The sequence below is a fragment of the Tamandua tetradactyla genome, chromosome 13, assembly GCF_023851605.1.
Source record: "Tamandua tetradactyla isolate mTamTet1 chromosome 13, mTamTet1.pri, whole genome shotgun sequence".
NCBI lineage: Eukaryota > Metazoa > Chordata > Mammalia > Pilosa > Myrmecophagidae > Tamandua > Tamandua tetradactyla.
In genome coordinates this window covers 65671592-65692234 of record NC_135339.1, presented here as the reverse complement: position 1 = coordinate 65692234, position 20643 = coordinate 65671592, and the positions used below count along the sequence as shown (strand labels likewise).

At 42.9% G+C, this 20643-nt stretch overlaps 1 protein-coding gene across 9 annotated transcripts in view; it reads left to right on the top strand.

The window, feature by feature from the left end:
* The window catches only part of SH3PXD2A (SH3 and PX domains 2A), a 269266-nt gene that overhangs the window by 133284 nt on the left and 115339 nt on the right, over positions 1-20643 (top strand). For 5 of the 9 annotated variants that reach the window (XM_077125918.1, XM_077125916.1, XM_077125915.1 and 2 more), the window contains one exon: positions 18094-18170. In XM_077125918.1, coding sequence (XP_076982033.1) covers positions 18094-18170 — 77 coding nt within the window. The other 4 variants (XM_077125922.1, XM_077125924.1, XM_077125921.1 and 1 more) reach the window with 4 other exon arrangements.

Below are 20643 nucleotides of genomic sequence, written 5' to 3'. Positions count from 1 at the left end.
GCTGGGTCCAACACCAAGAGAAATCTGAATAAATGCCCAGACGCCAGCAGCAGAAGATAACTGTCCACGCTCAAAAGATTGAGAATATGGCTCAGTCAAAGGAACAAACCAATAGCTCAAATGAGACACAAGAGCTGAGACAACTAATGCTGAATATACGAACAGAAATGGAAAACCTCTTCAAAAATGAAATCGATAAATTGAGGGAGGACATGAAGAGGACATTGGCTGAACATAAAGAAGAAATAGAAAAACTGAAAAAACAAATCGCAGAACTTATGGAAGTGAAGGATAAAGTAGCAAACATAGAAAAAATAATGGATAGCTACAATGATAGATTTAAAGAGACAGAAGATAGAATTAGTGATTTGGAGGATGGAACATCTGAATTCCAAAAAGAAACAGAAACTATAGGGAAAAGAATGGAAAAATTTGAACAGGGTATCAGGGAACTCAAGGACAATATGAAGCGCACAAATATACGTGTTGTGGGTGTCCCAGAAGGAGAAGAGAAGGGAAAAGGAGGAGAAAAACTAATGGAAGAAATTATCACTGAAAATTTCCCAACTCTTATGAAAGACCTAAAATTACAGATCCAAGAAGTGCAGCGCACCCCAAAGAGATTAGACCCAAATAGGCGTTCTCCAAGACACTTACTAGTTAGAATGTCAGAGGTCAAAGAGAAAGAGAAGATCTTGAAAGCAGCAAGAGAAAAACAATCCATTACATACAAGGGAAACCCAATAAGACTTTGTGTAGATTTCTCAGCAGAAACCATGGAAGCTAGAAGACAGTGGGATGATATATTTAAAATACTAAAAGAGAAAAACTGCCAACCAAGACTCCTTTATCCAGCAAAATTATCCTTCAAAAATGAGGGAGAAATTAAAACATTCTCAGACAAAAAGTCACTGAAAGAATTTGTGACCAAGAGACCAGCTCTGCAAGAAATACTAAAGGGAGCACTAGAGTCAGATACAAAAAGACAGAAGAGAGAGATATGGAAAAGAGTGTAGAAAGAAGGAAAATCAGATATGATATATATAATACAAAAGGCAAAATGTTAGAGGAAAATATTATCCAAACAGTAATAACACTAAATGTCAATGGACTGAATTCCCCAATCAAAAGACATAGATTGACAGAATGGATTAAAAAACAGGATCCTTCGATATGCTGTCTACAGGAAACACATCTTAGACCCAAAGATAAACATAGGTTGAAAGTGAAAGGTTGGGAAAAGATATTTCATGCAAATAACAACCAGAAAAGAGCAGGAGTGGCTATACTAATATCCAATAAATTAGACTTCAAATGTAAAACAGTTAAAAGAGACAAAGAAGGACACTATATACTAATAAAAGGAACAATTAAACAAGAAGACATAACAATCATAAATATTTACGCACCGAATCAGAATGCCCCAAAATACGTGAGGAATATACTGCAAACACTGAAAAGGGAAATAGACTCATATACCATAATAGTTGGAGACTTCAACTCACCACTCTCATCAAGGGACAGAACATCTAGACAGAGGATCAACAAAGAAATAGAGAATCTGAATATTACTATAAATGAACTAGACTTAATAGACATTTATAGGACATTACATCCCACAACAGCAGGATACACCTTTTTCTCAAGTGCTCATGGATCATTCTCAAAGATAGACCATATGCTGGGTCACAAAGCAAGTCTTAACAAATTTAAAAAGATTGAAATCTTACACAACACTTTCTCGGACCATAAAGGAATGATGTTGGAAATCAATAATAGGCAGAGTGCCAGAAAATTCACAAATACGTGGAGGCTCAACAACACACTCCTAAACAACGACTGGGTCAAAGAAGAAATTGCAAGAGAAATTAGCAAATACCTCGAGGCGAATGAAAATGAACACACAACATATCAAAACTTATGAGACGCAGCAAAGGCAGTGCTAAGAGGGAAATTTATTGCTCTAAATGCCTATATCAGAAAAGAAGAAAAGGCAAAAATTCAGGAATTAACTATCCATTTGGAAGAACTGGAGAAAGAACAGCAAGCTAACCCCAAAGCAAGCAAAAGGAAAGAAATAACAAAGATTAGAGCACAAATAAATGAAATTGAAAACATGAAAACAATAGAGAAAATCAATAAGGCCAGAAGTTGGTTCTATGAGAAAATCAACAAGATTGATGGGCCCTTAGCAAGATTGACAAAAAGAAGAAGAGAGAGGATGAAAATAAATAAGATCAGAAATGGAAGAGGAGACATAACTACTGACCTCACAGAAATAAAGGAGGTAATAACAGGATACTATGAACAACTTTACGCTAATAAATACAACAATTTAGAGGAAATGGACGGGTTCCTGGAAAGACATGAACAACCAACTTTGACTCAAGAAGACATAGATGACCTCAACAAACCAATCACAAGTAAAGAAATTGAATTAGTCATTCAAAAGCTTCCTAAAAAGAAAAGTCCAGGACCAGATGGCTTCACATGTGAATTCTACCAAACGTTCCAGAAAGAATTAGTACCAATTCTCTTCAAACTCTTCAAAAAAATCGAAGTGGAGGGAAAACTACCTAATTCATTCTATGAAGCCAACATCACCCTCATACCAAAACCAGGCAAAGATATTACAAAAAAAGAAAACTACAGACCAATCTCTCTAATGAATACAGATGCAAAAATCCTCAATAAAATTCTAGCAAATCGTATCCAACAACACATTAAAAGAATTATACATCATGACCAAGTAGGATTCATCCCAGGTATGCAAGGATGGTTCAACATAAGAAAATCAATTAATGTAATACACCATATCAACAAATCAAAGCAGAAAAATCACATGATCATCTCAATTGATGCAGAGAAGGCATTCGACAAGATTCAACATCCTTTCCTGTTGAAAACACTTCAAAAGATAGGAATACAAGGGAACTTCCTTAAAATGATAGAGGGAATATATGAAAAACCCACAGCTAATATCATCCTCAATGGGGAAAAATTGAAAACTTTCCCCCTAAGATCAGGAACAAGACAAGGATGTCCACTATCACCACTATTATTCAACATTGTGTTGGAGGTTCTAGCCAGAGCAATTAGACAAGAAAAAGAAATACAAGGCATCAAAATTGGAAAGGAAGAAGTAAAACTATCACTGTTTGCAGACGATATGATACTATACGTCGAAAACCCGGAAAAATCCACAACAAAACTACTAGAGCTAATAAATGAGTACAGCAAAGTAGCAGGTTACAAGATCAACATTCAAAAATCTGTAGCATTTCTATACACTAGTAATGAACAAGCTGAGGGGGAAATCAAGAAACGAATCCCATTTACAATTGCAACTAAAAGAATAAAATACCTAGGAATAAATTTAACTAAAGAGACAAAAAACCTATATAAAGAAAACTACAAAAAACTGCTAAAAGAAATCACAGAAGACCTAAATAGATGGAAGGGCATACCGTGTTCATGGATTGGAAGACTAAATATAGTTAAGATGTCAATCCTACCTAAATTGATTTACAGATTCAATGCAATACCAATCAAAATCCCAACAACTTATTTTTCAGAAATAGAAAAACCAATAAGCAAATTTATCTGGAAGGGCAGGGTGCCCCGAATTGCTAAAAACATCTTGAGGAAAAAAAACGAAGCTGGAGGTCTCGCGCTGCCTGACTTTAAGGCATATTATGAAGCCACAGTGGTCAAAACAGCATGGTATTGGCATAAAGATAGATATATCGACCAATGGAATCGAATAGAGTGCTCAGATATAGACCCTCTCATCTATGGACATTTGATCTTTGATAAGGCAGTCAAGCCAACTCACCTGGGACAGAGCAGTCTCTTCAATAAATGGTGCCTAGAGAACTGGATATCCATATGCAAAAGAATGAAAGAAGACCCATCTCTCACACCCTATACAAAAGTTAACTCAAAATGGATCAAAGATCTAAACATTAGGTCTAAGACCATAAAACAGTTAGAGGAAAATGTTGGGAGATATCTTATGGATCCTACAACTGGAGGCGGTTTTATGGACCTCAAACCTAAAGCAAGAGCACTGAAGAAGGAAATAAATAAATGGGAACTCCTCAAAATTAAACACTTTTGTGCATCAAAGAACTTCATCAAGAAAGTAGAAAGACAGCCTTCACAATGGGAGACAATATTTGGAAATGATATATCAGATAAAGGTCTAGTATCCAGAATTTATAAAGAGATTGTTCATCTCAACAACAAAAAGACAGCCAACCCAATTACAAAATGGGAAAAAGACTTGAACAGACACCTCTCAGAAGAGGAAATACGGATGGCCAAGAGGCACATGAAGAGATGCTCAATGTCCCTGGCCATTAGAGAAATGCAAATCAAAACCACAATGAGATATCATCTCACACCCACCAGAATGGCCATTATCAACAAAACAGAAAATGACAAGTGCTGGAGAGGATGCGGAGAAAGAGGCACACTTATCCACTGTTGGTGGGAATGTCAAAGGGTGCAACCACTGTGGAAGGCAGTTTGGCGGTTCCTCAAAAAGCTGAATATAGAATTGCCATACGACCCAGCAATACCATTGCTAGGTATCTACTCAAAGGACTTAAGGGCAAAGACACAAACGGACATTTGCACACCAATGTTTATAGCAGCATTATTTACAATTGCAAAGAGATGGAAACAGCCAAAATCTCCATCAACAGAAGAGTGGCTAAACAAACTGTGGTATATACATACGATGGAATATTATGCAGCTTTAAGACAAGATAAACTTATGAACCATGTAATAACATGGATGGACCTAGAGAATATTATGCTGAGTGAATCCAGCCAAAAACTAAAGGACAAATACTGTATGGTCCCACTGATGTGAACGGACATTCGAGAATAAACTTGAAATATGTCATTGGTAACAGAGTTCAGCAGGAGTTAGAAACAGGGTAAGACAATGGGTAATTGAAGCTGAAGGGATACAGACTGTGCAACAGGACTAGATACAAAAACTCAAAAATGGACAGCACAATAATACCTAATTGTAAAGTAATCATGTTAAAACACTGAATGAAGCTGCATCTGAGCTATAGGTTTTTGTTTTGTTTTGTGTTGTTTTGTTTTGATTTTACTATTATTACTTTTATTTTTTTCTCTATATTAACATTCTATATCTTTTTCGGTTATGTTGCTAGTTCTTCTAAACCAATGCAAATGTACTAAGAAATGATGATCATGCATCTATGTGATGATGTTAAGAATTAATGATTGCATGTGTAGAATGGTATGATCTCTAAATGTTGGGTTAATTTCTTTTTTTCCGTTAATTAAAAAAAAAAAAAAAGAGAAGGGATAATTGGAGATGAAGGGATACAGACTGTACAACGGGACTGGATATAAAAACTCAGAAATGGACAGCACAATACTACCCAATTGTAATGCAATTATGTTAAAACACTGAATGAAGCTGCATGTGAGGTATAGGTTTTTTGTTTTTGTTTTTTTTGTTTTTTTTTCTTTCTATTATTGTTTTAATTCTTATTCTGTTGTCTTTTTATTTCTTTTTCTAAATCGATGCAAATGTACTAAGAAATGATGAATATGCAACTATGTGATGTTATTAAGAATTACTGATTGTACATGTAGATTGGAATGATTTCTAATTGTTTTGTTAATTCTTTTTTTAATTAATAAAAAAAAAAAAGTCTTCAACTAATTGAATTAAATCCAACTGATTGGATTCTCTTGTTCGTGGAAGACACACCCTTAGTTGATCATAGGTATAATCAGTCACAGATGTCATCAACTGATTGATGATTTAATAAACCAGCCTTCTGGTTTATCAACCAGCCAGGAAATATCCTTGCAATAATGGTTAGGCCAGTGCTTGCCTGACCAGACATCACCTGGCCACGTTGCCACCTGAACCCAACCATCACATTAGCTTCTGTGTATCTCTAGTTCGTCTATATTCTACATTATAAGCCTCTGAGTTTACCTTTACCACGGTCATATTAGTGAACTCATATAGGATCTATTCATTTGTGTCTGGCTTATTTCATTCAGTAGTAGATCCTCAAGGTCCACCTATGTTGTCATATGCTTCAGGACCTCATTTTGTCTTATTGCTGCATAATATTCTCTGTATGAACACAGAGGGGCCAGCCTCTTCTGAATATCTAGTTCTACTCTCCATCCCATTTTATCAACAGCCCTTTTCAACATGAAAAAGTTAGAATGGGCATAGCCCAAATACCCCTAAATATTGAAGAAAGATCAAAGGAGACAGTGGAGTTTTAACAGAGAAGATAAGATTTAACAAATGAACATGATTACTGAGTCATTATCGTGATATTTATTTTAGTCTCCAGTGTCTTGGAACAGCTACAAGTAAATATGTAAAATTATGTAATTGTAACCCATACCAAACTCTGAATTCTGTTCTACAACTAATTGTTGTGGTGTGCTTTGCTTTTTTGTATATATGATATTTTTCACAATTAAAAAAATATATTAAAAAATATTTTTTCATTGTATGTATACACCACATTTTGTTTATCCACTCGTCTGTTGATGGGCATTTGGATTGTTTCCATCTTTTGGTGATTGTGAGTAATACTGTAAACATCAGTGTGCAAACGTCTGTTCATGTCTCTGCTTTCAGCTCTTCTGGGGATATACTGAGTATTGGTATTTCCAGGACATAGGGGCAACTCAATATTTAGTTTTCTGAGGAATCAACAAACTGTTTTCCACAGTGGCTATATCATTATACATTTCTACCAGCAGTGAATAAGTATTACAATTTTGCTACATCCTCTCCAACATATGTAGTTTCTTGTTTGTTTAATAGCAGCCATTCTTATAGGTGCGAGGTGGTATCTCATTGTAGTCTTGATTTGCATTTCCCTTATAGCCAATGAAGATGAGCATCTCGTGCTTTTTAGCCATTTTTATTTGTTCTTCTGAAGAACGTCTATTTGCCCATTTTATAATTGGGTTGTTTGTTCTTTTGTTGTTGAGTTATATGGTTTCTTTAATATACAGCATATCAAAACTTTTTCCGATATGTGGTTTCCAAATATTTTCTCCTATTGGATTGGCTGCCTCTTCACCTTTTTTATCAAAGCCTTGAGGCACAGAAGCATTTGATCTTGAGGAATTCCCATTTATCTATTTTTCCTTTCGTTGCTTATGCTTTGGGTGAAAAGTTTAAGAAGCTACCTCCTATTACTGGGTCTTGAAGATGTTTCCCTCTATTTTCGTTAGGAGTTCATGGTACAGGTTCTTAAATTTAGGTCTTTGATCGAATTTGAATTAATTTTTTGTATAGAGCATAGGTTATTGATAATGCATGTATTTTTCATTCTTTTGGTTATTGATAGTGCATGCTTTTTTTTAATGAACCTTGAGAAAATAAAAGTAACTATAACTCTAATTAGTGCCCCTTCTCTGCTATAGATAATACTGAGTCATTCTAGAGTTGTAACATACGTATCATTACAGAAATCTGAGAAACTTGTCTACTCTTTTAAAAACTGTTGCTGTGTGGTAAATGGCTTCTGGAGTGCAGATTATGTTCCGTTGCTTGATCTACCTGCTGGTTACGTGGGTGTTTTGGTTTGCGAAAATCCGTTGAGTTCACGTGTGCATGTGTACTTTTCTGCGTGTGTGTTTGTACCTCAGTAAAAGCTTTAAAAGAAAGAAACGTATTGTTGTTCTGTTCCCACAACTTAATATGCATGTTCAAAAAGTCTTCCATCCGAATTGAATCAGGAAAAATGTATTCGTGCCACTCATGTCTGTGGACCAGGTGCTTTCTCTCTAGCAAACACCTGTAAATCCCATGTGACCCCACTGCAGACAGGGGAAAAGTAACACCTGTAAATCCCATGTGACCCCATTGCAGACAGGGGAAAAGTAACACCTGTAAATCCCATCTGACCCCCACCCCCCACCCCCCACTGCAGACAGGGGAAAAGAAAACTTGTTTCTTCAGGCCTGGCTCTGTGTAATTGGGCTTGAGAACCTTCAAGCAGAATTTGGGAGAAGAAAATTTTTCCCTGCTACATGATTCTTACTGTAAGCAGGCTGCAGCTGCAAAAGAATGAAGGTTTTAATCTATGGTGAAACCCCAGTGGATTTTTGTGAGTCTGTTTCTCTGAGTGTGGGATGGGGTGGGGAGTGCCTGAGTGGGGAGCCTCCTATGGGACTCATTCTAAAATGCCCCAAGGTGGGTGGATGTGGGAAATGTTCAGCCATCTCTTTAGTGTGTCATATTCTGGCTCTTTGAATTGGGCTGAGGGAGGAGCGTCCCTCAGAGTCGAAGTGGGAACTGCACAAGGGGCTGAATCAGGAAGGTTACTATAGCCAGGGGACAGTTTGTGTTTGACTTTAGGTGGGGAAGCCAGGTAGATAGACTGGGTCCTGTACCTGGGAACATGATGATGTTTGGATTCCCTGTGACCAGTGAGGAGACAGACAGAGCCAGGTCGTAGATCCCCTACCCCCGCCTCCTTGATCCGGTATTGTTAACTAATAAGAGATTATGCTCGTTCAACATTTACTGCAAGCTGGGATGTGTGGTAAATGCTTTTATACACTGGTTCATTGTCTTCTCACAATAGTCCTTTGAGATAGACATTATTATTTTGTGGTTTGGTAAAATGAGATTCAGACAGGTTGTGACTTACCTCTATGTCACTCAATAGTGAATGGCAGAGCCATACTAATCACCAGGGCTCTCCTGGTTACAAGAAACAGCCCCATTGCAATCTGGCTTAAGGAAAAAAAGGGAAATTTATGGGGGTCACATAATGAAAACCTCAGGGGTAATGGTTCAGGCATGGCTGGTCCCAGGTGACTGCTTTGCTTTTCAAGGGCTGCCATTACAAAGTAGCACAAAACTTGTGACTCAAAACAGTTCCAGAGGCTGGAATTTTGAAATCAAGGTGCTAACAGGACCATGCATGCTCCAGAGACTGTCGGAGCTGAATCCTCCTTTGCCTTTTCCCAGGTTCTGGTGGTTGCTGGTAATCCTTGATGTGCCGTGGCATGTAGCTGCGTAAATTCCAACCTCTGCTTCCGTTATCACTGGCCTTCCCACTGTGTCTGTATCTCTTCTCTTCTTGTAAGAACAGTAGCCGTATTAGATTATGGCCCACCTTAACTCGCTGTGACCTTAGCTTAACTTGATTACATCTGCAAAGACCCTATTTCCAAATAAGGTCACATTCACAGGTCCTGGGGGTTAAGACTCCAACCTATCCTTTTGGGGAGATGCGATTCAGCCACCACAGGGACCATATCTTATGGCTCGCCAGCTCTCAGCTTTGCTTTCTTCTCTGTAATGTCATTCTCAGGCAGACTTCCTCAAACTTGTGGGGAGATGCATAGACATGTCCCTTAGTAGCTTGGGGCCTACAGTTAAAATTGCCCCAGTAGAAAGGGAGCACCTCTCTTCCCAGTAATTCCAACAAAGTCCTAGGCTGATTCTCAACTGGACCATCTTGAGTAACATACAGATTAATTACTCCTGTTGTGGGGGTTGAGATCAGCCCCTCTGAATTCACAGGGGCAGAGAGGTTGTTCCCCAAAAGATAAATTAGAGCATGTACTAAAAATAAAGACTAGGGCGGTGCAACGGTGGTTCAGTGACAGAATTCTCGCCTGCCATGCCAGAGACCCGGGTTCAGTTCCCGGTGCCTTCCCATGCAAATAATAATAATAATGATAATAATAAATAAAGGGAAACAGTCAAAAACCCAAATGCCTGCTATGCTAAACTTCAACCAGAGGCCGGGTCCTGGTGTGAATCTAAGAGAGAGATGTGTGGTAGCCAGAACGCAGGGCATGGAATCAGGACCCCTGGGCTGCTGACCTTCCCCATCTGGACCATGTCCTTCCAGAACCTGCATGTGCCCACTGCTCCCAGCCACAGTTTCTAGGCCACACCCCTCCCCCCCACCCAAATGACCCCTGAAATCTGTCGGTCCAAGTGAAGGGTCAGAAGGCCAGGCCTTACAGGTGCGAAGCAGAGTTCGGTAGCAGGGTGTCATCTGAGCGAGGCTCCAGGCTGCAGATGGCAAGCTGAGATGTCATCTCAGTTGCAGTAAACAAGCAGGTGGCCTGCGGTCCCAGGCTGTAGCAGGTCAAAGGCGGCATATTAGTTCCTGCAGGGGTAGCACTAGAGAGGCAGGCAGGGGCCTGCCCACCAGCAGCTCAGACTCTGGGCAGGGCTAACCCAGTGAAGGCTGGGAGGCCATGCAGACATGCAATGCAGCTGAACTTCAAGGGCTGGGCCAGCATGCAAGAAGACCGAGCAGCCAGCAAAGGCTGATTTGACCCTTTTTCTCCATTCTTCTCCCCTCTCCCCATCATGTCCCCTTCCATCAAGGCCTCTGGGCTCTCCCCTGTGACCAGACCCTGTTTATTCTCAGGTGTGAATGGATAATAAGACTCCCTGTGCTATTCTCCAGGGAGAGGTTTATAGCTCTTAACCAAGATCTTAAGTTAAAGAAATTAAATTCTGATCCTGTAGTCCTACAAGATTGCTTGTTTTTAGAGTGGGGTATTCTTAAGGCCCATCATAGCAAACCCCATGATATGCTGCCTTTAAACTACTGTTTATTTGTTTTTCATGGGGCAGGACAAGCTATTAGAGGTCTCATGCATTATGTTCTCTTTGACCTCCTATGCCTAAGGCCCTTTACTTAAAAGTTTCTGTCTCAGCAAATATGAAGGTTCAAGGCACCTGATTAGGGAAGGTGGACAAAGGACTTATCTGTTAGCCTGGCTCACTTTATACCTGTGGTGACCATGCCCCACCCTGAGACTTCAGAGAGCAGCTGTAGGAGTGGAAGACTCGGGAGACTTCCTCTCCACTGGCATTGCCTATGTCCTGTCACTTTATGAGCATGGCGTAGGGGTGGGGAGTTCTAGCAACCCTCCCACCTTTCTTCTCGTTGGTCTGGGACATTGGTCATTTTCCCTGGATTTCACATCAGCCAGCAGAGCCAGAGAGGACCCTTCCCCTACCCCTGGCCCATTCACTGGGGCCCTCAGAAGCTCCCAGCTTGCTTCTCCCCTCTCAGGGTTCCAGAGACCCCTGACTCACTCTCTCTACACACTCCTGAGAGTCACCACCTAGCAGTACCTTCATTCATTACCCCAGAATGTCCCAGGCTTTGCCAGGGACACAAAGAGTGCAGAAAATCACCCCGGCGCTCAGGGCAATTGCAGTCCAGTTAGGATGCGAGACTCCACCTGGAGACCTATAGACTCTCCCCGTAACTCCCTGCAGTGGGTTGAATAGTGGTTCCCCAAAATGTGTCCTAGTCCTAACCCTCCAGAACCTGTGAATGGGCCATCACTTGGGCAAAAGGGTCTTTGTAGATGCAGTTAAGGTAAAGATTTCAACAGGAGACCATCCTGGGTTTAGGGTGAGCCCTCAATCCAGTTGCTGGTGTGCTTATCAGAGAAAGACACAGGGAGATAAGAGACAGACACACAGAGGAGAAAGGCTATTTGAAGATGGAGACAGAGACTGGACTGATGCTGCCACCAGCCAGGGCAGGCCTGGAACCATCAGAAGCCCAAAGAACTCTAGCCTCCCAGACTCCCAGAAAATACATGCCTGTTCTTTTAAGGCACCCAGTTTGTGGTAACTTGTTATGGCATCTCCCTTTCCTTTCTGTCTTCAGACCCAGTTGGCAGGGCAGGAGTGCTGCTCTAGGAGAATGTGGCCTCAGGTCCCTTCAGTGGTCTCCCCTGTAGTTTCCTTGTCTCTTAGGCAAGGCCCTCTGGCTCTGCAGGCTCTCAGGGCTACACTGAGGAGAGAGAGCTGGGAGCACGCATGCCCTCAGGGGCCACTCCCAAACCAGGGGCTGCCCTGGATATTTGAGGACACCACTGCTGACGCTTTGGCTGTGAATCAGGGGAGCCCCCTGAGAAGTGAGTGGGAGCCCCTGAAGAGGAATGCAACCTACACACTCTCTGGGACAACATGGGAGAGAGGTGAGAAGGGGTACTACAGAGGGCTACAGAAGGTTGATGAAGGAAGGAAAGGCAGGCATTCAAGAAAGGCTTCTTGGAGGAGGCAGCATGGAAGCTGAGCCTGTAAGATGGAGAGGGTTTGGGTAGGCAGATTGAAGGACACTTAGGAGAGAACCAAACTCCCTTCTGTGATTTACAAGGTTCCTACAAAGCCCCTTTTCTGTCTCCCACCATCTCTGGGTCTCTTCTGCCCCAGGGCCTTTGCTCCTACAGTTCCCACTGGCTAAGCCCTGTGTTACCCGAGAGCTTTGCACAACTGTCTTCTCCTCAAAGGCTCTACTGAACTTTAGAGACTTCCCTGACCACTCTCTTTAGTTCTCCCACCCTCCGATCAGCCCCCTTTCAGATTACCCTCTTCTATTAAGAGACTAGAAGAGGGAAGCATATAATTGTAACCAAACTACTCACTGGGTAAGAACACTATCTCCCTCCCATGCACACCTTCCTCCCTGGTTAGAATGTAAACTTGAGAGCAGGGACCCCATCTGTTGTAATCTCTGCTGTATCCCCAGTCTCTGGAGCAGAGCCCGACACATAATAGGCCTTCCAGCAAGATAGTGCTGGATGGATGATGCATGGCAGGCATTCAAGGTGGCAGATAAGTCTGGGAATAGGGAGTTATAGGGGAAGTTATAGGCTTCCACTCAGCTTCTCTGGGGCTTTTTCTGTCAGCTTCACTTAATTTCATCTGTTTTATCCTCTTGTAAAGGACTCCAGTAAGAGGATTAAGACCCACCTTACATGGAGTAGGTCACATCTCAATTGAAATACCCTAATCGAAAGGTCCCACCCACAACTCCGTGAACCCACAGGAATGGATTAAAGGAACATGATCCTTTCTGGGGTACCTACAGCCTCCAAACTACCACAGCATGTTTGGCTGCTGTGCACCTTGAAGAGAAGAGGCCCTGAGAATAGGCCACTCCGGGTAGACGGAAGAGGTCCTGGGACTAGCCCTCTCATTATGCTGTAGGTGGTGCCCACCCATTTGTAAGAACAAATACCTAATTCACAGAGATTGCTGGTCTCTGTGGGGGGTCTGTCCAGTGGGTACTGTTTGTGGTGGTTCTGCTCTTCCTGGGCCCTGAGTCTCTGACTCCGGTCCAAGGAATCCCCTGTGGATTTCAGGAGGGCCCTGAAAGCTGTGGCTGGCCTGGGGGATTAACTGCTCTCACATGCTTCTGTCTCTTCTTTATTGTACTTCTCTCTATCAGTAAGAATTCGCCATTTCCTCATTGCTCGTCTTTTTGAAATCATTCATTCTCTGGAAGCAGATGCTGACCACCCAGTCTCAGCAGGTGCCATTGAAGCTGGGTGGTACTGTGGGTGGGAGGGAGGAGACTGGGGACTGGGGGCAGAGACTGACGTCCCCCAGGTGATGCCCACCTGCTTGTGAATGTGAGCCCCCCACCCCACTCCTCCTGCTGGGGTGGTCCCCTGCTCAGCTAGGGGAGTTGGGCACAGAGGGTCCCTTAAAGAACAGGGACATTTGCTGTTGCAGGAGCTCTTCCTCGCTGCAGCCCTCTAGACCAGGGTCACCTTCCCTTCCTTCTCGTTGGTTCACTCATCCTTTCACTGGCATCCTCTTGCTCATTTGTATCTGATAGGTACCTGCCCCTGAGAGCTGCCTGCCCATCCTGCGTAATGGCCTTCCCTCCCTGCACAGGCAGTGCTTACTTGTCAGTCAGCCCCCTGAGGAGGCTGTTCCCTAGACCTCAGACCAGGGCCTGACGTGGAGTAGAAGTTAATAGTGCTCCCAGCACATGTAGAATAAAATCCAAAGTCCTCACCGTGGCTCTGGAGGCCTTACCTGATCTGAGCCCAAATAACTCTGGTTCCATCACCTACGTTCCCCACCCCCCACACACCTCACTCTCTGAGCTCCAAAACCCCAGGTTTCCACTCAACTACTTCATAGCTGTGTGACTTTAGACAAGTCTTCCAACCTCTCTGAGCCTCTATCTCCAGGGCAAAATGGGGATAATAAAGGTACTTGCTTAAAGTTGGGAGAATTAAGTGAGAGAATCCCTTGAAAAGCTCTTAGTGCATGCACTTTCCTTACTCCCCCATCTCCTCTCAATTCCACCACTCCCTCCCCCCACCCCCAGTCAACCTTAGAACTTCCAGGGGGGCAGCCATGCAACCCCAGAGGAGAACCCAGAGCCCAGGTGGAGTGGGATCCTCTTCAGGGCCACACAATGGGCCTGTGGCCCAGACAGGACTCGGCTCAGTGCTCCTGGGCCCAAGGTGCATGCTTTTCTGCTCATCCCGCCTTCTCAGCCCAGCCCAGAGTGGCAGGAAGAGAAGACTCTGTTTCTATGCTTTCACGCTGCTGGGCTTGATAGTTTTCTTCTCCCCTTTCAGGAATGAGTTAAGTCTTGAGGTCTGTTTCATGCCCCGTGTATAATCTTCCTTATTATGCTTATCATATTTCTGGGATAGCATCTGCATGGCTTTGAAGGCTCTGGCAGAAGCTGAGCCTCACTGTAAAAGAACTGAATTACATTTACAAGGGGCCTTTAATGCCCTGTGGTCTCAGCTTCCTTAATGGGGATTTTCCTTCTTTTTTTTTTTTTCTTGCTCCCTTTTAATACAGTCACCGGTTTGGCTTTCAGAGTGCGGTTTGGATTCCTAACAGAGAAGTCAAGACCATAGAATCCTTTCCAGATCTTCCCTCCCCGCCCCACCCTCAACCCCCCACCTCCACCCTGACTGACTGCGCCAAAATCCCAAGAAAAGAAAGTACTTCTCCTGTCAGGATTCAGCAGGAAGAAGAAAGCCCTATTGGAATTCCAAAAAATCATGTTATAAATGTCTTGTACAAAAATTCTCCTCTGACTGCATCTGAGCAGCATGTCCCCCAGGCTTGTGGAGGGGCTGCAAGGCATCAAGCCAGTGGCATGGTGGCCTCAATAGCTGAGCGTGGGTTCAGGCAGCAAGGTGGAGGTCTTAAGCTCAGGAGCCAGCAAGGGTCAGGGGTCAGAAAAAGCCCTCCAGACCTATCCCCCCCATCTAATGTACCCCCATCCTTCCTTTCTCTGAACCTTCTGCACGCTATGGGGGCCTTAATCATTCCTAAACTGATTTCTGCTAATTTTGTCTCTGCAACTAGATAGATAAATGTTAGATAGACAGACTGATGGATATTTCAGTGAGGTAGGTGTACAAAACTTGATCTGGGGGTTGGCCATGTTTGAGATGGGGGCTTGAGGGGAACCCAGTTGCTATCCCCATTTCATTCCTTTCATTTTTGTCCTCCAACAGGATGAGAAAGAACCTTAATCCTGTCTTTGGAAAATGAGGCCTCTGCTCCCTGCAGATTTTGGGGCCCCAGTCCCTTCTGAGGTCTCTCCTTTGATTTCCTCTCCTTCTAAGATAGGGCCTTTGGGATCCTGCTAAATGCTGCTTGATCACTGGTATCCCTGAGTCTGGGCATCCTCCAGCTCCTGACAGATACCTGGCTCAAGTAGAAGGCTCAGAATTCCAGCCTCAGGGCTGCCTGTCATTTTGTCAGTCCTGAGAGTAGGTCTCCTCATGCCGTGTTTATTTTTACACAACTTCCCCATGGCTGCACACATATGCTTTTGCAGCATGCAAGCAATAAAGCAGCAGGCAACCAAAAAAGGGTAGGAGGCAAAGAGGCAAGCAATACCAAGTCTGTGACATCTGCCCCCAAGGAAAAAAGCAGCTGTCTCCAATGTCTTGATAAATCACATTTTATCTCCTTTCAAAAAGAACACATGGCAGAACCTATTTATCTTGATGACATTGTTCAGTCTGCAAAGTGTTGCGTCTCTGACATAGATCTGGCTTCATAGAGAAAAGAAGGGAAGGCTGGCTCAAGGAATATTCTAGGACAGGAAAGTGAACGAAGCAGCAGGTACTGATTGGACGTTTGTCGTAGTAAAAACTTCTACTAAGTGGAACATGTCGGGTAGCAAGGAGGAAAGAGCTGTAGGTCAAGTGTCAAGTTCACAGTGTATTGGAGAGATGAGACATTTAAATAAGAAACAGATCACACGTGATGTGATGCAGTTAGCTGTTCCACTGTCTAACTTACACGGGGCTAGTGACCAGTACTTGTGGCAGCTGATGAAGTAAAGGATAGTTGTAGCAGCTGCTTTCAGTGGCCGCCATATCCCCTTGTCATTCTTTATTAGCTAAAGACTATTTACCAAAACAATTAGGACTCATGGCCTAAGAGTTTTTCTAGCCATTGGCCAGGGTGTCAGAGAACTAATGCCTTGGAATAGCCCTCAATGACAAGTGAGGGTTGGTGGATAGATATCCCAGCCCCCTCATCCTCATTTGGAATACCTCTGAGGTATAGTCTACATTGTCTCCTGGGGTTCCCTGGTACGACTGAGCTCCAGTTGTTCAAGACAATTAACTGACTCCGTAATACATCCTTCCTTTTCCTGCCATACTTCCCCACTCATCTAACTGTATTTCCTGGGATCACCTCTGAAATAATGTGCATTCAAATCCACATTAGTGGGTCTACTTCTGGGGGAGCAACCTAAACCAAAGCTTTTTTAGTACTTTGCTTGGACCTTGACAGAAAAAGCTTGAATGCATTCGCATGCAGTCTATGTATTTATTCACATGCAGTAGATATTATATTAATTAGATTCTCTTTAAGTGATGAAAATCTGTCTCTGATTGGGTTTAAATGAAAAAGAGAATGTTACTATTTTATGCAAATGAAAATTACTGAGTTCAAGAACAGCTGTATCCAGCAGCTCAAATCAAAGGCTAATCAAAGGATAAATCAAAGCTTTATCAAAGGATAAAGATGGCCACTAGCAACTCCAGGCTTTCATCCTACCAGCTTAGCAACCACAGAAGAAAGAGAGTGCCAGCAGAAGTCCCAGGGCTGACTCTCATTGGCCCCTGTTGAGTCCCCTGCCCATCCCTGAGCCAATCACTATGACTGGTTATCCGGGCTAGGTCCCCTGCCAGTCCTTGTTGCTAGGGAATGTGGTTAGCCATAAAGACCACATGGACTCCAAATGGAGGAGGGAGGTTCTCCAAAGGGGAATCAGATGGGCTTGGACAATAGATGCCTGTCATACTGTGGAGTGAGTGTTTAACCATCCACCAGACTCCTTGGGCCCCAAGATGAGTCAGACAGTCCCCTGATAGAAGTGGGCTCACAAACAGCTATAACACACACGTCATGTAATGAGTTCCTTAGGAGTGGATAGAGTGTCATGGATGTCCTGGAAAGAGAGAAGTTACTCCCAGCACAGCCACTTAGGGAAGGCTTTCCAGAAAGGGGGCATGAGCCCTAAACATCTGCTGGGCACAGAAATGTTGGTAGGGTAAGACCTGAGCATCAGACGGGGAGTTCAGATTCTAAATTTAACAAATTGTAAAAGGACTATACGTTGATCTGTTTGTGATTGAATTTGGCCACGGGAGAGCCTGCTGGGGAGTTTTAAGGGACTGGCATTTCCTGTGAGCCTCGCTCATGCCTATAGAGATGTGTACCAGCTGGGCAGCTCCTTGGTTGACTGGAGGCTGTGTGTTCAGAGAGTCCAGGAAACAATCAGTCTGGGGCAGCTATGCCTTCCTTGGAGTTGCCTGTGCCTGCCCTAGAGATAGCCACCCACCTAAACTAAGAAAAGGAATTCCTTCCCAATTGGCTGATTTCTTAAGGAGGCATGGGCCTGGAAACCAAGCAGGGCGTGTGGGTTGGGCCATACTTTGTGTTTATTTGCAAGGTCACTTGAGGGCCGCACCCACGTTGGGGCATTGATCCTGCCCTTAGGTGACTTGGCCAAGTTGTTTGCAGAAGCCTGAGATGGCTTCTGGGGCTCCTCGTCCTTCAGAGAGGCCCCGGGCCCTTAGCCTTGGGTGCCTCCTGCCCCCCAGGAGAGGTGACCACTCCTCTCTTATCTCCTTGACAATAGGCAGAGGAGGTAGCCAGCTAGAGAACTGGGAAGCTGAGGGAGAGAGAAGTGAGAGGGTGGAGTCCCTGCTGCTTGTGGCAGCTTTGCCTGGAATCACCCAGCTCAAGAGCATTTATCTCTCTTCCAGGCAAGATCCTTTTCCGGAGAAGCCACATCCGGGACGTAGCTGTGAAGAGGCTGAAGCCCATTGATGAATACTGCCGGGTAAGGACACACCCGGGAGGGGAGAATGGAAGAGGGTCTAGTCCGTCTGCCTATCTGCAAGTCTGTCCATCTGGGCAGCAAAAGCTCTCAGCTGTCATTTAGCAGACACAACCTGTGGCCTGGTGTAGCCCAACCAGCAGGGTGGATGGGGGTCCCTAGGAGAGGAATCACCCGTGAATGGACTATCCTCGATGCGAGAGCCTCAGGCTCACAGCTTAGCCAGTGCTCCTTTCAAGCATGTCAGTATTTATAAAACGCTGTTTTAAACCACTTCACTCAGCCGAAGAGCTAAGGGGCCTCCTGCTAAAGGGATTCTGTATGTGGCATTTTGTTGGGCATATGAAAACTCTTCCCTCAGATTCTCTTTGGGATGTTTCTGGAATCAGTTTTTCATTCAGAAGTATCTAGAATACAAGTTCTTTTATTCACAGAAATCTTTATAGGCACAATTTTCATGCACTTGTCTTCGTAGGTGCTAATACTCACACGGCACACATGCACCTACATCAAGACAGCAAGTGCCAAAGAGCAGGCAGGAGAACTGCAGTAGTGTCATGACCCAAAGCCCGTTTGTTTTTCTTCTTTGAGTAGAGCCTGGGATGGCTGCAGTGAGAAGGAGAAACAGACACATTCATTGTCCTTGGCACATGGCCTCTGATGGCCAGACTGCCTGCATTCAAACCCCTAACTGTATGCACCTGGGCCAGTAACTTAACTTCTGTGAACCTCAGTTTCCACATCTGTACAATAGAGAGAAGAATAGTACCTCCACGGAGAATAGTTGAGGATGGAAAGATTCTGAAAAGATGAGCTTTTTTTTTTTTCTTCCTTCTTTAAGGTATTGTATGGAACTCTGTATTTTATGCATGATTTTTCTGAACACCTGCAACATCTCTAATATTAAAAAAAAAAAACATACAGACATTTCCAGTTTGACAATTTGGATCTGAATAAGTGCCAAAATCATAAGAAAAGTCAATGAAAAAAAGTACAAATAGCAATATAGTAATTAAATCAAGTTCCTTTGAGACAGTCTCTGTGTGGTCCCATTGCTTCCTAATCATTAGATTATTTGCTAACATTTATCGGTTATACTAAGTATGTACCATTTTCATTTTATTTAATCCTCAATACTGCTCTATCATTGCCATTTTACAGATGAAGACATGGAGGTACAGAGAGGTTTAAATGGTCCCTATAAATGGGAAGGTCTAGATTTGAACTCCCTTATTTCTGGTTCCGAAGCTAGAGATTGTTCCACTATACCACACTGCCTCTTCTGTAGTCAATGATAATAATGGCTTCGTCCTTTGCAATTGTGAAGCATCTTTTATTTGAGGACCTGAAACTCCATAAGCATTTTATTCTTTGTGATTTGGAAAGAGAGGATGGAGAGAACCAACATTTTTTGGCTATCTATATGTGTCCAATGTAGTTTTTTTTTTCACTTGGGCAGGCACCGGGAAACAAACACGGGTCTCCAGCATGGCCAACGAGAACTCTGCCTGCTGAGCCACTGTAACCCGCCCTCAAATGTAATTTTAACACTTCCACATACCAGGGAGGTTATAATATCTTCATTTTACAGATGAGGAAATGTAACTTATGGAGAAATCCAGTAAATTACCCAATAACACACAGCTCACAAACAAAGGAGCTAAGAGAATCAATCCTGGTGCTTTCCCTCAGCAAACTCTAAGTTCCACTGGCACAAGGAGCTTAGAGTTTGGGCAAGTTGCTCTCTGAGCCCCAATATCCTCATCTATGATATGAGGATAAAAACAGCTATCTCTAGGGCCACGGTGGCTCAGCAGGTAAGAATGCTTGCCTGCCAAGCCCGAGGACCCGGGTTTGATTCCCGGTGCCTGCCCATGTAAAAAAAAAAAAAAAAAAATGCTATCTCACCAGGTTCTTGAAAGCAGATGAGTGGAAAAATATATTGCGGAATTTTGTAACTTCTGAACTTACATGAAATTGTTAGTCATAAGGTTTCTTTTTTTTTTTTTAATTTATTTATTAATTAAAAAAATTTAACAAACCAAATAAAATATTAACATATATAATCAGTAATTCACAATATCATCACTTAGCATAAGGTTTCTTTTTTTTCTAACATTTTATAATTCTGAATCATTATGCTTGGCAATAAGACAGTTTAAATAAAAACCAAGTTGCTAAACTGATTAACTGACAAACGCATCCATATATTCTCCATTAGATTAAAGGTTGATTTTAGTCATTGTGTGTATTACAATTAAATCACGTATTCTGCCTTATCCTAAAAGGGTCCCTCATCGATGAATCCCCTTAAACTAGAAGGTCCTTCTTCAGATCAATATTCATTTTTCTCTTTAAAAGGCATTAGCCATTTCCAATTAAACTGATGGTTACTTCCAGAGCTTTTATTCCTCTTTATTCCTTTCCTAAGAAGTTAGGTAAATGGGCAAAGCTAATGGAGGAGGGGGACACATGG